At 44.9% G+C, this 16790-nt stretch overlaps 2 protein-coding genes across 2 annotated transcripts in view; one reads left to right on the top strand and one right to left on the bottom strand.

The window, feature by feature from the left end:
- The window catches only part of LOC306913320 (uncharacterized protein), a gene marked incomplete at its 3' end in the record, with an annotated part of 60507 nt that extends 47087 nt beyond the window's left edge, over positions 1–13420 (top strand). Inside the window, exons 6-12 of the mRNA XM_079489908.1 lie at positions 2397–2756; positions 4826–5281; positions 5850–6009; positions 6798–7122; positions 9061–9234; positions 10797–11109; positions 13359–13420. Coding sequence (XP_079346034.1) covers positions 2397–2756; positions 4826–5281; positions 5850–6009; positions 6798–7122; positions 9061–9234; positions 10797–11109; positions 13359–13420 — 1850 coding nt within the window. The remainder of the gene's footprint in view (positions 1–2396; positions 2757–4825; positions 5282–5849; positions 6010–6797; positions 7123–9060; positions 9235–10796; positions 11110–13358) is intronic.
- Positions 13421–14972: 1552 nt separating this feature from the next.
- Positions 14973–16790, bottom strand: part of LOC306913357 (GPI mannosyltransferase 1-like) — a 44205-nt gene continuing 42387 nt past the window's right edge. The window contains exon 9 of the transcript XR_013788511.1: positions 14973–14984. The gene's annotated coding sequence lies outside the window, so the exon portion shown is untranslated. The remainder of the gene's footprint in view (positions 14985–16790) is intronic.

Raw genomic sequence — 16790 nt, 5'->3', positions numbered from 1 at the left:
GAATAACTGAATAACAAGGTCATTGTTTTTTGGCATTGAACATTTGGAATCTAAAAGCATAATTTGTTTGGCTTTTAGGTTTTGTAAAAAAAAGCACAGATGACAAAATATTAAATGAAAAACGAAACATTGCTTTAAGTTTTATATACAAAATGGCTGATCTACAAGCTCTTGATGACTGTGGGCTTGTAGAGCTGTTTTGGCAACTCTTCCTCTTTTTATTTTTTGGGAACATTTTGAATATTTTTCTTACGTGGAAGCGAGTAAGGCGTTTCACCCACAACTGCAATCAGGCAATAATTGCGACAGGGCTACTATAACGTCTGTACGCCAACACAATAATAATTCAACAAAGCTATTTGCAACTGAAGTTTTTGCCAACATTTCTGTCTCAATTAGTTGAGGATGAAGAGGAACACGGTGGGCAATCTGAAGAAGAGGAAGATCAAGGTTTGTTCCCCCCACCGCTGGACGTTGGCAGTCCCATTTGATTATGATTGAGTGTGTAGGCTACAAATGCCAGTGACGGGAGCAATATTGACGTGGAATATAGTATCTTTTCTGTTTCATATACAATACAGCTGAAGGCAGGTAATGAGTCTATACAGTAAAAAAATCCGGTTTTAATCACAGTTTTCTTTAGGTCGCTTCAGTCCAGAGCTGCCACTTGTGCCACAGAAGGTGGTGCTGCAAAGTGTTCGACCAAAAGGTTAGTATGAAGTCTGCTTTTATTAGCATTTGCCCCATACTCATAGTGGTATGCTAGTCATACACAACAATGTAATAGAGACACACACTGAATCCCAAAACTATGTCTCATCAAACAGAAAAGTCGCAAGGGACGACCTCCACTCCATCCTCTGACCAAAATGCCCAGAAACACCAAGGAAGTAATTGTGACACACACACACACACCCCAAAACTAGGTTGTGCTTCCTTAAACATTTTTCAACTTTAGATTGTTGGTTTGTTAAAGTCATCATTGTTTGCATTTATTTCATTTTGGAGCTGCCACTCTGTCATATATGGAGGATATATTAAATGCAATGGTAGTTCATATTGAATAAAAGTAAAGTAGATCACCTTCTCATGGATGCCTGTCTCATCAAACAGAAAAAACCAAGTCGCCTGGACCCAGCTCCACTCAATTGCCTGAGCCAATGCAACCAAGTAAGCGACGCACGCACACTTAAGTTGTTGTGGTATGGTTTTGCACTCTAATTAATTGTAGTCATTTGTTTCTATGCATTAGAATTTCAGAAGGTGTTAATCACTGTTTTCTTTAGGGCACTTCAGTTCAGAGCCAGAACTGCAAGAGCCAGAACTGCAAGATTATCAGACTGATGACAGCATGGGATCTGCACAGAGTTTCCCACCAGTTACCCCTACGAAAAGTTCGTATGAAGTCAGAATTTTTTAATAAACATTTGACCTATACCGGTATATGCTAGTCTTACAATACTTACAATTGATTAATTACTGTGTGGAGAGGGGGGGCTGCTGTTCTTCATTTCGGAAGAACACTAGCTGCCACTACTAGGTTACATTTGTAGGATTTGAACTTGTACTTAATGCAATGGTTTATACTAAAGAAAAGTGGCAAATAAATAACCTTATGGATGCCTGTCTCATCAAACAGGAAAAAAGTCACGCAACCCCACCTCCACCTCCACCCCCAGACTACAACGAGCATCACCGTACCCAATGCAGCAAGCAAGTAAGCGACACACACACACACACACACACACACAGGCCCCTTTTCCACTTAAGAGCGGGGTTTCGAATCCCGGCCGTACATGGCGTTTAGCCCATTCAGGACGGGAACCCCTTTTGGTGTTGTTTTTAGCATTATTGTATACTTTAGCTATTGAAAAAACTCAATTTTTGCTTCTGGGGGGGGTCCCTGGAACTACATATTTTCAGATGGGGGGTCGGCGGCCGATTACATATAATTTCTGGGGGTCCTTGACATGAAATAGTTTGAGAACCGCTGACACAGAAACATAGGTTTTTCGGAAAATGGTCAGGATTTAAAAGACATTTTGTAGAATCGTTCTCAGGTCTAAATGGGTGTCGGAACATCAACATAATAGCAGGTGTGTATAAATAGCATTAACCCATTTTGGGCGGGAACCCCTTTTGGTGTTATAGCATTATGTTATGCTTTAGCTATTGAAAAATAACAGATCTACAAGCTCGTAGCGCGCCACCGAGTGGCGCGCTACGAGCTTGTAGGTCTGCTATTTTTGAAAAATCGAAGAACGACTGACATAGAAACATAGCTTTTTCAGAAAACTGTCAGGATGTAGAAGACATTTTTAGAATCTGATCTCAGGTCAAAATGGGTTAATTCAACACCTGTCTTTCTCACTAACGAGGTCGTTATCTCCCATCAGATACCGACAGCCACTCTGACGATTCCAGCAAAGGCCCCACCGACGCCTTCTTCGCCAAGAACGTAGCGGGGGAGGCGACCTCCTCCTCCTCCTCCGCACTCCCCCTGTCCTCCCCCAACAACGCCCCCCAGCCCGGCGCCCAGCCCCAGGCGCAGCAGAGCCTCTGCCCCCCGGACACCGCCCACCACCACCACCACCACAGCAACTTCCCTCCTCTGTCCTTCGTGCATTCCTTGTCCTACGTGTTCCCCAACGGCACCACACCGGAGGCTCTCTCTCTTCCCAGCCCGAGCGATGGGAAGTCCTCCTCCTACGACACGCTGATGATGCAGATACCCCTGCCTCCTCCTCCTATACAAGGTTAGAAGTGTTTTGTTTCTTTTTCTTTTTGTCAGGTGAAACCTGAGCTAACGTCGCCCATGAAATGTGCCACCCTTCGCCACCTAGTTAGACTGATCTGATTGGCTCCAATGGGAAAGGTTTCTGCCAGCCACGACGCAGGCTTCAGACTAGTCTCGGAAACCCAGACGTTTATATTTCCAGGGAGGAAAAAAAAGTCTGGGTCCGAGTCCACTTCAATTCGGCATAGAGTAGCGCAAACATCACTCACTCTCTGCTGATTTCTGATCGTCTGCACCTTTGTTAAATTGACACACACGCACACATGAAATCACACCTGTGTGAACTGGGTGACCATAGCAACCATGCTAATTTCTTGGTACGAACAGACAGAAGTACGAACAGACAGACACGTAAACTAACAAAGTCAGTTGTAGGAGTGGTTTACACCACTCAAAAAGCATAGGTGAGTTCCAGGCTAGCTGCAGACAGACAGTGCAGAGCAACGCCAACGCAGCAGAGACGAGCATGCTCAACACTCACGGGGTGACGGGGAAGGAAAGACTATCGATATATAAAAGCGGCTGAAAGGGCCGCGAGGTTGTGACACAAACGTACACGTTACTGAAACAATAATCAGACTAATATGGGGGGGAGAACACAACGGAGACGGCGCACGCAAACAATTGCCGCAAGGTTGGGGCGCAAACATAACACGCAATCATCATACTTATATGGGGGGGGACACTTATTTTAACCCATTTTGACCTGAGATCAGATTCTAAAAATGTCTTCTACATCCTGACAGTTTTCTGAAAAAGCTATGTTTCTATGTCAGTCGTAAGTCATTTTTCAAAAATAGCAGACCTACAAGCTCTTAGCGCGCCACTCGGTGGCGCGCTATGAGCTTGTAGATCTGCTATTTTTCAAAAGCTAAAGCATAACATAATGCTAACACCAAAAGGGGTTCCCGCCCAGAATTTGGCCCTATAACCCATTCAGGTTCTGAAACCTTTATTTTACAGATGGGTAGTGTGCCATGTCAATCATCAACGTTAATTTGAATCAATGTCATGACGGATGCTTTGATTGATTGAATACTTTAATAACTGTTTGCAAAACACTACAGCAAGGAGGGTGAAAAACAGCAACATGTTGAGCTCCTCTGTGTTCAGCAGCAGGTCCTCTCTGATGGTGGTGGGAATGGATTCAGTGTTGAGCGTCAAACCTCTGGTGGTGGTTTGAACTGATACAACAAAGTACTGGACAGCCTTTTTTTTATACTATTCGGAAGGGACAGCCTTCCGAAAATGAAATGACAAAGTGTTGAGACCTGAGGCCGACTCTGAACATTCTACATCCTAACTAGTTTTCAGAAAAAGTTTCTATTGCTATTTCAGTCATGAAGTCATTAAGTCCTAAAAAGTCAGCGTCGGACAGTCCGTGTTTTCAAAGGGAGATTGTACAGCATTTAGTTCCGACCCACCAATCCTGATTGGTTGAAAGAGGCCGTCTACCCGTGCTTCAAATGAACATGAAAGCACACCGAATTCAGTGTGTAATTATTTTCCTGGCGGATCAAGCACACCCACCCAGACACACCCACCCACGCTCGTCCTCTGGCTTTCTCTCACTCACTCACACACGCACACGCACACACACACACACAGAATTGAAAAAGGCCAGAGTAAGTATTGTGTGTTAAAAAACTCAAGATAATGTGGCATTTAAAAAAATATATATTCAGTTACAGATTAACCCATTTTGGGCAGGAACCCCTTTTGGTGTTTTAAACATTGTTATAATTTAGCTATTGAAAAATAGCAGATCTACAAGCTCATAGAGCTTGTAGGTCTGCTATTTTAGAAAAATCGTGAGAATATTTATTTCAGAAAACTGGAGGATTTAGAAGATTTTTGTTTAATTTCGAGGTCGGGCCTAAATGGGTTAAGCTTATAAATAAATAAATAGATATTAGAGCATTTTGTCTATCATTTCAGTTCGTTTTAGTTAAATACACGATACAGTTTCAGTTATAGTTTAAAATTTTAGTTTAGTTTCCGTTAACTGTAATAGCGTTGCTCCTACAGTTCCCAGCGGCTCGGGCGCTCCTCCCGGTGGAGACCCGGAGAAGAGGGACGCGCCGCCACCCCCCCCGGCCGCCACCGCCGCACCACCACTACGCACTTTCGGCGCTCCCCCTCCTCCCCTGCACGCTCCGGGGAGCTCCGCGGTCCAGCCACTGGTGCAGAGGTTCAAGACGGTGTCGTCGTCGTCTCCGAGCGTCCCGAGCACTCCGGTCCCTCCTCCGGCCTCGCAGGCGCCTCTCCAGACGCCCCTCATGGGGGCCTTGGGTGTCCTGCAGCAGCCCGTCTACCCCACCCCGGACCCTGTGGGCGTGGCAGGCCCTCTGCCACCACCACCCCCCCAGATGCCACTGCAGGTGGAGCCTCCCCCCTCGCATGCCATTAAGCAGCACCCGGGCCTGGCCCTGCCCTCCCCGTACGCCATGCTCCCCGCCATAGGAGGCCCCGTGCCGTCCGGAGGTAGGCCTGTCATTATTACTACGTCATCGTCTAATTGCAATTATTTGAGATGATCGCAATAGTTTTCGCATAATCGTCAATTGTTTCCATGTTGAAAAATGTCATTTTCATTTATTTATTTTTTATTTTTATTTTTTTTAAATATAGCAGAAATAGCAGATCTACAAGCTTACAACACATGTTGTACTGTACTGGCACTGTACTGTACTGGCACACCCGAAATCACCATGTATACAGTTAATATGTGCGTGTGTTTGTGTGTGTTAGGTTGCGCACAGGTGGTGAAAAACAACCATGCTGTTTTCGTGCTCAGACGCACCCACCCACTCACCCAGCCAGCCAGCCAGCCACCCACCCAGAGACACACATAGTCACTTAAGGAAGTGGTTGCACCACTTAAAAAGTTTGAGAACCACTGCAAACTAAAATGGAACAGAGCCTTAATTAGTATCATCGGTAACACCTGTGGCCCGGAAGTAGGGAAGTGGCCCGGAAGTAGGATGAGTTGTCCTGTGTGCATTAGAGGCCATTAATCGTCAACTCTTAAATGTGTCATGGTGACTGACAGCCCTGTCCGCAGGCCCGGGGCAGCAGCAGGTCCAGGCGGCGGCCCCCCCTCCCGCGGTGCCCACCCACACGCCAGGCCCGGCGCCCAGCTCCAGCCCGCCGCTGCTCGCCCACAGCACGGCGCGCGTTGGCGACTGCACCACCGCCTACATCAACACAAGGTCAGAATGGTCTGGGATGTTTCATTATAGTTTAGATTTAGTTAGTTTTTACTTACTTATTCTTCTAGTTTCAGTTAGTTTTAGATGTATCTAATTCGGTTAGTTTTGGTTAGTTTTGACCTAATTTGTTTCTAATTCAATTCGTTTTAGTTAGTTTTTTGAGCGGGTTTTTCTATTTAGTTTTTGTTTATGTGACAATGCTTAGTTTTAAGAAAAAATTATATTCAGTTACAGCTTGACAAAAAACGAAAACTAAGGGCATTTTTGTGTCTATCATTTCATTGCGTTTTAGTTCGTTTTGTAAACACACAACACAGTTTCAGATAGTTATCGATTTTTTTTCCCGTTTCCTTTCCTAGTTTTTTATTTAGTTCATTTAACAAAAATTTAATATTTTTTTTTATTTAGGGTTTTTTTTTGTTTCTCTTTCGTTAGTTATATATTTTATTTCTGCCAGTTCCCACAGGAAAAAGAGACCTTTGTCTCAATGTGTTTTTTTTTAACTGGTTAAATAAAGGTTAACACATTCTGGGCGGGAACCCCTTTTGGTGTTTTAAACATTATGTTATAATTTAGCTATTGAAAAATAGCAGATCTACAAGATCGTAGCGCGCCACCGAGTGGCGCGCTACGAGCTTGTAGGTCTGCTATTTTTGAAAAATCGTGAAAATGCGGCACAAATCTTTGAATATATAATCTTTCAGAAGACGTCGATGTTAGGCCTAAATGGGTTAAATAAAAAAAAAATATTTTTTGTTAACTATAATAACCATGTCATCAACCAACAGCAGCACTTCCTGTGTAAGCGGCCACGTCGCCCCGCCCCCGACCGGCAGCAGCAACCCCATCACTCAACAGCAACAACAACAACAGCAACAACAACAGGCACCGCCCCAGCAGCAGCCAATGGGCTGCGGCGCCTGCGGCTGCCACAACAACTGCGGCGGGCGCGTTGGCGGCAACAACATGGCCGCCAACATGGCCAACAGCGTCGCTAGCAGCACAGCGGCGGCGGCGGCTGTCAGCCACGCCCCTTTCTTCTTCCCCGGACCTCAGCTGGCCGCGGCGGCGGCCGCGCGGCAGATGTTCGGCATGCCGCCGGCCCTCTTCCAGGTCAGTGGACCAATCCATCGACCAATCAGGTTCATGTTTTAGCAAGGCTTTTGGCACACCTACAATCGACAGGTGCGAAAAGAACAAACCCCCGCACACTAGGGCATTAAAGGGTAAGACCACTTTTGTAGAGGTTTGGGTTGTGTAGTTACCTTGCCATGATGTAACTCCAAATGTGGACAAGAAATCAAAAATAATTTCTCCAGTGATTAGAAATTGATAATTCAAAATATGCTCCTCATTGACTTACATTGTACGCTGAAACAGCTCTCAAAGTCACTCTTTTAGTATGTAAACAAACACAAACAAAGTTGTTTCAGACAATATAGAGCAACACCAAAACTCATGTGGTTTTATTTCTTCATAAAAATGGTAACTTCCTGTTGATTTTACTATATGAAGATCTGGATCCGGATCCATGGATCCAGTCCGGGTTTTCTTCTGAATAAAAATGGACAAATCAACAGGAAGTTAACATTTTTATGAAGAAATAAAACCACATGAGTTTTGGTGTTGCTCTATATTGTCTGAAACAACTTTGTTTGTGTTTGTTTACGTACTAAAAGAGTGACTTTGAGAGCTGTTTCAGCGTACAATGTAAGTCAATGAGGAGCATATTTTGAATTATCAATTTCTAATCACTGGAGAAATTATTTTTGATTTCTTGTCCACATTTGGAGTTACATCATGGCAAGGTAACTACACAACCCAAACCTCTACAAAAGTGGTCTTACCCTTTAAGCAACTAGTCGACTAGTTTACTAGTCGACTAGTAAATCCACTAGTCGACCTTGCTGGTACTAGTCGACTAGTTGATAATAAAAAATAAAAAAAAAGTTCATTTTCTTTCTTTTTTTTTCTTTTTTTCCCGATTTTGTAGGCCTCAATATCAGGTAGATTATAGTTATAGTCACCAATGTACACAGTTTTTAAATGTACAAATATTTATTTCCCAATTTTTTTTATTTTTTTTAACATAAAAGGTGGTTAAACAACTAGTCGACTAGTAAAAATGACTAGAAGTGAATGCCCTACCGCACACTGTCTTCAAATGCAGTAAAAATCTTTAACCCCCATATGGCCAGCCTAATTAACAGTGGATTGTGCCTTCTACCTGCACAGCACTATTCATATTTTTAATTCATAATTTTAATGGCAATAGAAAAATCAGTGATATACACACTCCATCTCATTTTCACGCGGCAAGACTATAGTATTAGACACTGAGTCCTGATGGTGGTGGTAACTTCACCATTATGCCGATTTTGACCGAATAGAGGGAATCTGGCGATGTCATTTCCGGTTAAAACGGATCACAACATCCGCTAGCTTTCTGCACTGTGTTACACAGTGATCTGTCCCCGATGCTATGCGATCATCGTTTATTTTAATATCTAAGTCAAATCTTTATTTGACTTTATGGCCAAGCCTGATGAAGGCCGCAGAGGCCGAAACGTTGGTGTTTTTTTTTCTTTTTTTCAGGTCGTTATTAGAGAAAGTAAAATATCATTGTTAATTTTGTTTCGTTTGCTGCTTGCTTTCGTTTTAGCCAATTTTTTTTGTGATTCTTTGACAGGGCGGGGGCAATCGAGCAAGTGGCTAAATAGTAAATAAGTATTTTTTTATTTAAAAAAAAAAAACGTTTTACAGCAATTTCTTTATTATTTGCTATAGTCTTACTAGACCCCAGGAAATCTGATATGGCTACAAAAGATCACAGGGTCTACTGAATGCGAAGGGGGATGTGACAACCCGACGATTGAGCCCATGACACTGTATGGCTTCCCCCTTGTAACTAATAATTTATTCCAAAAATTATTCCAAAAAAGACTATACAACGTAATCAAAATGTGCTCTCTCTCTCTCTCTCTCTCTCTCTCTCTCTCTCTCTCTCTCTCTCTCTCTCTCTCTCTCTCTCTCTCTCTCCCCCCCCCCCAGGTGTCCACCTACCTCGCCCAGCCACAGCACCAGGCCAACAACGGGGCCTTCTTCAACCACCCCAACCCCCCGGGGCCGGCGCCGCCGCCCCCCTACGGGCCCCTGCAGCACGCGCACGGCGGACACCCCTCGCACCCCACGACCGACGTGACCTCCCACATGCTGGGGACGCAGGTACGGCGGGAGGGACGAGAAGAGAGATTTAAAAAATAATAAATAATGTCCTCGTCGTACAATTGTTTGCTCTTGTTTCGGTATTCTTTCACAGCGAACGTTTTAACTCAAACCTTTGCTTCTGCTGGTCCCTGGAACAACATATTTTCAGATGAGGGTCGGCGGCCCAATTACATATCATGTTTGGGGTCCTTGACATGAAATGTTGAGCACCACTGATACAGAAACATAGGGATTTCAGAAAACTGTAAGGATTTAGAAGATTTTTTTTTTAATTTCGACGTCAGGCCTAAATGGGTTAAACCCTTCTATCAGGCTTCCCACAGTCTTGACATTCCTGGAAATATTTAGAAAATGAGAACAAAAAATTCCAGTCCTAGAAAAGGTTTGGACTTTATCAAAGGTCCTGGACATGTATAACATGCATTCTAAAACGGTTAGTCCCAATACTTGATTCTGATTGGCTGGTTACCGTCACGTGACCGTTGTAAATTTCACCGATAACCCACACCTTCAATCACTTTATATCATTCGCAGCTGATTCCACATCTCTGTAGCTGTACAGGGGAAGGGGAGCGCTTGATTGCCTTACGAACCCATGCCGTGCGGGCGTCTAAGCACCGCCCGGCTCATATGACTGTGAATGTGTGGCTCCAGGCAGCCCCGTAAAGACATCAAGCGCTATTCTCCCGTCACATAGCCTACTTGCCAAGCAAAACAAGGAAGTGATGTGGCTCGCTCTGGTGGCGCAAAGCGTAGCTACTTTTGTGCATTTAGTAGTTTTATTAGGTTAATATTGCTCTATGTTTGTAACCGTTTTAGAAAAGCAATAAGCCACTCGAGGCCCCAGCTTACCGGGTATTTTACAATGGCTGGGAGGGTAGAAGACCCTCCGCTGCGCGTCGGGTCTGCCTACACCTCCCAGCCATTGTAAAATACCCGATAACCTGAGACCTCTCGTGGCTTATTGCTTAAGTAGGCTACACAAGTAAGACGCGCGAACGCGGGAAGCGAACGCAGCTCGTACATTGCAATAACAACAATTAGATTAAATTACGTACTTTTTTTAAGATTTTTTTTTTTATTTCAGTTTTTTAAGTTACGTTTTTTCCTTTTAAGTTTGTTTTTTAAGTTAAGTTTGTGGATTAGTTCAGGAGACTTCGGAAAAAACTATTCTCCTGAATACAGACGGGTAAAAGGGGCAGGGGCTGAAGCCCCCTTTGATATATATGTGTGCACGTCCCTGATTACCATGCTTTGTTCTTGCTTACTGTAAATCACTCTGGATTAACCCATTTTGGGCGGGAACCCCTTTTGGTGTTAGCATCATGTTATGCTTTAGCTATTGAAAAATAGCAGATCTACAAGATCGTAGCGCGCCACCGAGTGCCGCGCTACGAGCTTGTAGATCTGCTATTTTTGAAAAATGAAAGAACGACTGACATAGAAACATAGCTTTTTCAGAAAACTGTCAGGATGTAGAAGATATTTTTTAGAATCTGATCTCAGGTTAAAATGGATTAAGAGCGTCTGCTAAATGCCTAAATTGTCCCACGACGCAGGCGGCTGCCGTGGTGGCGGCCAGCTACGGCCTCCAGCAGCAGATGGCGCCGGCCGCCGCCTTCTGCCAGCGCTTCTACCAGCACATGTACCCTACCGCCGCCGGGGGAGGGGGTGGCGGCGGCTGCGGCGGCGGGGGGCCGCCGGCGGGAGCCCTACAGGCGCTGCTGCCCCCAGGAGGGGGCGCCACAGCCACGTCGCTCGGGGCCACCGGCATCAACAAGAAGAACGGCGTGCTGTCCTGCTACAACTGCGGCGGGGCCGGTCACTACGCACAGGACTGTAACCAGCCCCCCATAGACTCCACGCAGCAAGGTAAGGGGTCCATAAGGGTCCATTTGGTTACCGACTCTTCATCATTTAGCTGGGGACCACCTGGAACCTCCTCAAGGACCACTGGTGGTACCCGGACCACTGGTTGAAAACCCATGTTCTAGTCGGGTTTGCAAGGCTTGATGAGTTATTTAACTCGATGGACGCCAAAACACCTCGCAACCCGTCAGATGACAGGTTAAGATTTAACCCTGGGAGGTCGCCGAACCCGTCAGCTGGCGGGTTGTAAGGGTTATATCAATACCATGCAGCCGAAGCTCAACACTAACCTTCCGTGCTGCCCAGGCTGCTAGACAGCGCCTACGTTCGAGTTGTAGAGCCAGTCTTAGTACATTACAGTCATTTAGCAGACGCTTTTATCCAAAGCGACTTACAATAAGTGTATTCAACATAGGTAGGGAACAAAAACTACTAATCACCAGAAGTCTTTAGTGCATTTTCTGCAAAAACAAGCAACCAAGAGTATACCTAGCGCTAAGGTAAAAGTGCAATATATCAGCTACCTATTTCCTTAAACAGATGAGACAAAATAGCTAAATCAAATGAGCATGAGCTAAAACAATTAAGTGTATCGACTAAACAAGATCCAATAAACAATACAACAATAGAAAACAAGCGTTCGTACAACTAGTTAACAACAAGTAGGTCAGGCAGAGAGGAAGGGTAGTGTTTCCTGAAGAGGTGGGTTTTCAACCTGCGGCGAAATATGGGCAGTGACTCTGCTGTCCTAACATCAGTGGGAAGTTCATTCCACCACTGTGGGGCCAGAACAGAAAAGAGTCGTGACCGTGTGGATCGGCCAGAAGGACCCTTGAGTGACGAGGCAATCAGTCGCCCCGAGGTGGCAGACCGAAGTGGTCGGGCAGGGGTGTAGGCATCGACCATAGCCCGGAGGTAGGAAGGAGCTGTTCCTTTCACTGCCCTATAGGCTAACACCAGGGTTTTGAACTGGATGCGAGCCGCTACGGGGAGCCAGTGTAGAGAACGGAGAAGGATGGTTGTGTGGGAGAACTTGGGGCGGTTGAACACCAGACGAGCCGCAGCTTTCTGAACAAGCTCCAGAGGTCTGATGGCAGATGCCGGAGCACCAGCAAGGAGGGAGTTGCAGTAGTCCAGGCGGGAGATGACGAGAGCCTGGATGAGCACCTGGGCTGCCTTCTCCGTGAGGAAGGGGCGAATCCTCCTGATGTTGTAGAGGAGGAATCTGCAGGACCTTGTCACTGATGCGATGTTTGCCGAGAACGTCAGTTGATCGTCCAGGGTCACACCCAGATTTTTCGCAGTCCGAGTTGAGGTCACCACAGCATTATCAATGGTGATGGCCATGTCTCGGTGCGGACAGCCCTTCCCCGGGAGGAACATCAGCTCGGTCTTGTCCAGGTTGAGCTTCAGGTGGTTTGTCGACATCCACGCCGAGATGTCAGCCAGACAAGCAGCAATGCGTGCCTCCACTTGGGTATCAGAGGTAGTAGAAAGATAATTTAAATATTAGGCCAGTTGTAGAAACAATGAATGTTAAAAATAGAGTCGAGGGTGGGCTGAAACAATAAGTAATTGACTGCGAACCAACAAATGTCAAAAATTAGCAAAGAAACAACTTAAAGCCTACAAATGATAACCATGGAAATCAATAAGGTACAGCAATTGCAGTACAAATCAAAGGACATGGCATATGAGGACAAATGGGCATAAAGAGTACAGCTGTATACACAAACATACCTAAGCATGATCGCGGTGGTTCAGCGGTAGAGTGACCGGATGGTAACCCCAAGGTTCCCAGTTCGAACCCGGGCTCCCCCAGAGTTAGTGTCGAAGTGTCCTTGAGCAAGACACTGAATTGCTCCTGATGTGCTGGTTGGTGCCTTGCATGGTTTCCCGCCGCCATCGGTGTATGAATGTGTGTGTGAATGAATGGGTGAATGTAATGCACAATCTATGTATGGTGAATGTATCTATGTAAAGCGCCTTGGATAAAGGCGCTATATAAATGCAACATTTACCATTTATTAACCCATTTTGGGCGGGAACCCCTTTTGGTGTTTTAAACATTATATTATAATTTAGCTATTGAAAAATAGCAGATCTACAAGCTCATAGCGCGCCACCGAGTGGCGCGCTACGAGCTTGTAGGTCTGCTATTTTTGAAAAATCGTGACAATATTTATTTCAGAAAACTGGAGGATTTAGAAGTTGTTTTTTTTAATTCTGAGGTACGTTTTTGTTTCTTCCAGGTGGCTTCCGGCTGAAGTACGCTCGCTCCCACACGTCAGAGGGCCTCGACAACGCCGACTGAGAGAACAACAAGAAGAAGATTAAAGATCGATCTACTTTCCTGCTTGGTGTGTCTTTGGTTTTTTTGGGGAAGGATCGTAGTTTTTTTCTCTAGAAGCTATAAGACTACAGCCTGGTCTGGAGGCTGATCAGCGCTGGCCAAAGGCAACCAACTCACTCACTGGACACAGCCCGGGGGGTTTTCAGGCTTCGGGGGGTTTTCAGGCTTCATTTAAGACTTTGACCACCACCACCGCAGCAGCAGCAGCAGCGCTTGGCGGAAAATATAAGTGGCGTATTTTCAACCGAAACTAAAGGAATATAAGAACTCCCCGCACACTGTCTTCAAGTGCAGTGAAATAGCTTATCAAGGGAACAGCAGCGTTTCGGCCCTATATACGACCGTCTTCAGGCTTATCTTTATGTCAAAGGAAGTCAAAACGTATGTTTTGTTTGGGGTTTTTTGGCAAAAGGCGACGTGTTGTGCGGCGAGGTATGGATTAGCCTCCTTTGAGTCGTGCCTGAGACGACATCGTCGTGAACGAGAGCCAAGCAAGTCTTGTTGTTTCCCCCCCCCCGCAGACATTTACACACAGACACACACACACACACACACACACACACACACACACTGCTGACTCCTGCGCCCCTCCCTTTCTCAGTGGTATTTTTTGCACTGAAGGCTGGCATCAGACTGGCAGTGGGCTTAACATTATCTATAAGAACTAACAAGACTCAACTGGAGAGGAGAGAGTCTGCGCAGGAGAAGACTACCGTTCTAAAGATAAACTGACTTAATATACCGTCGTTGTTTTTCCTCTGTGTGCGTGTTCTACAAGTCGAGTTCAAGCCTCCTTCCTCGTTGGCATTACTGCTTTTGGCATAAAAATCCCCCCCCCCCCTCCCCACCCGTTCAACCAAATGAGTTTTGAAAGATTAAAATGAAAACAAACAAAACAATCTAAAAAGACAATAGATTAATGCAAGCAACATGCTGGGATTTAGTTTTTTTTTTTTTTTTTTTTGCAGTGTTTTTGAATGTACAACTTTTTTTTTCATCTTTTTTTTTCCAAGTTAGAAATTTGACTGTATCAAAAAAAAAGTGTTTTTATTTCCAAATTGTGGCATTTTCTGCCACTCGATATATAATGTGAATTAAGCGCCGCATAGTTGAGTAAGACATTCTTGAAAATGTCTGTTTGTCAGAAGATAAATGCTGCTCTGTTATTTTAATGTATTTGATTTGCTTTGTTTTTAAATTGTATTATTATTATTATTATTTAATTTTTTTGGTGATATGCACTATAGCGAACCAGGAACTCTAACTCTTAATTTATGGTCCGTCGATGTAACAACATGCTCACAACAACAACGCATCAAGAATCCAACGTTTTTGGGGAACACGCCGATCAGATATTGTAGGCACGTCGTGGCGTCACCCATAGGTGTCAAGTGTAAAGCCACTTTTTTCTTTTTCGCTTCGTCGAGAACGGCCCGAGAATAGCCGACCTACAAGCTCGCAGGTCAGCTATAAGAGCGCCGTAGTCCTGAAGTCACTCGCTTCCGACAGGTTCGTGGAAGTTTTTCTCTATGGAGAATAACATCGGGTCATCTTAACCCCATTTTGACCTGAGATCAGATTCTAAAAATGTCTTCTACATCCTGACCGTTTTCTGAAAAAGTCGTTCTTCGATTTTTTTTAAATAGCAGACCGACAAGCTTTTCAATAGCTAAAGCATAACATAATGCTATCAAAATATTATTTTGATACAGTCTGTTTCTAGCGAAAATGTAACTAATTCGTCAGCAGTAACATTAGCGTTTTCTCTCAGTCGGTTGATTCTTCATATCCATATGAGTGTAGACACGGCCGGGATGATTTGTTTTATTTTTCAAACGCAGTTCATATATGAGGCGATCTAAGGGGATTATAATGCAAACAGATAAATACATGAACCCGTGGACTTTGGCACCCTCTAGCGATATATTGACGTCGGACTTCGGTGCTCTAAATCTCTGCACACGGCACTGCGAGGATATACTGTACGTACAGTAATAAAGATGTTTGTTTATGTTTTTGTTCACGTTTTTAAACACCATTTCTTCCCCTCTGACATCATCACCGAGGTAAATTCCTGGTCCGCTCGCAGACCTCCATCGTAAGAAACGGCTTATGTTAGCCACTCGGTGGCGCGCTATGAGCTTGTAGATCTGCTATTTTTCAATAGCTAAAGCATAATATAATGCTAACACCAAAAGGGGTTCCCGCCCAAAATGGGTTAAAGGGACTCTCATGGGATGCGTGTGCATGTTTCGTGCGCGTGGGAGGGTCACAAATGGGGCCAGTGTTAAAAGTTGATTTTCATACGAAACCCGTTTCATATTTGATGTAGTGCTTAATCTACGAGATGTCTCGTAGTTGTCAGAGAAAGAGTTAACCGGGGCCATTTGACTGGAATTGAAGGAAGCATGGGCTTGTAGTCCATTGTATAGTCCAGGGAGAACTTGAGATTCACCTGCGTGACGTCATCGGAGGGGAAGAAATCATGTTGAAAACACACTCCCAACACACCGCGTTTGTTGTCCTCTACTTCAAGTCGGCGAAAGTGCGCCGTGCACCTTTCAACAAACTGCAAATCGCGAAACCACAACCGAGTGAAAATGTACGCCGATTGGATGTGTACCCCCCCCCCCCCCGCCCCATCTGCACTTATACCTGTCATTAACGTGTTTAACCCATTTAGGCCTGACCTCGAAATAAAAAAAAACTCTTCTAAATCCTCCAGTTTTCTGAAATAAATATTTTCACGATTTTTCAAAAATAGCAGATCTACAAGCTCATAGCGCGCCACCAAGTGGCGCGCTATGAGCTTGTAGATCGAATACTAGCGTCGGATACTAAGTCGCGTCACAACACAGCAGAACGTTTGGGATGTATTTTTTTTTAATGGTTAAGAAGTTCAAATAAACTGATTGTAGATTATCGGAAATATATTCACCCTCCCCCCTGAAGGACTTTGGGGAACTTTCTGTGGCCTATACGTGAATCCCGCGAGGAGACTCTCCTCTTTGCATGGCTCTGGTTTCAAGTCGGAAGAGTTCCGGACAAAACGACAGGTCAACCAGACCATGCAGTCGTCTGCCTTCCCCATCATCATCATCTGACCGTACGTCAGAAGATATTGTCCGACGTGTGCTAAACATACTAATCGTGTGAGTAGAGTCCTCACCAAATCCCCCCCACCACCACACTGCAACAGTGTTTGTCGAATAGATAAAACACCACGGCGAAACCTCCGAGTGGGAATTACGGAGGCAAAGCCTCGTCTTTTATCCAGAATCCGTTGGTACGGTAGCTCAAAGCACCCTTGCCAATAGAGGACTCACTTGGT

Source organism: Electrona antarctica (assembly GCF_951216825.1).
Source record: "Electrona antarctica genome assembly, chromosome: 20".
NCBI lineage: Eukaryota > Metazoa > Chordata > Actinopteri > Myctophiformes > Myctophidae > Electrona > Electrona antarctica.
The sequence above is the reverse complement of the archived record's forward strand: the minus strand, read 5'-3'. Positions and strand labels throughout refer to the sequence as shown.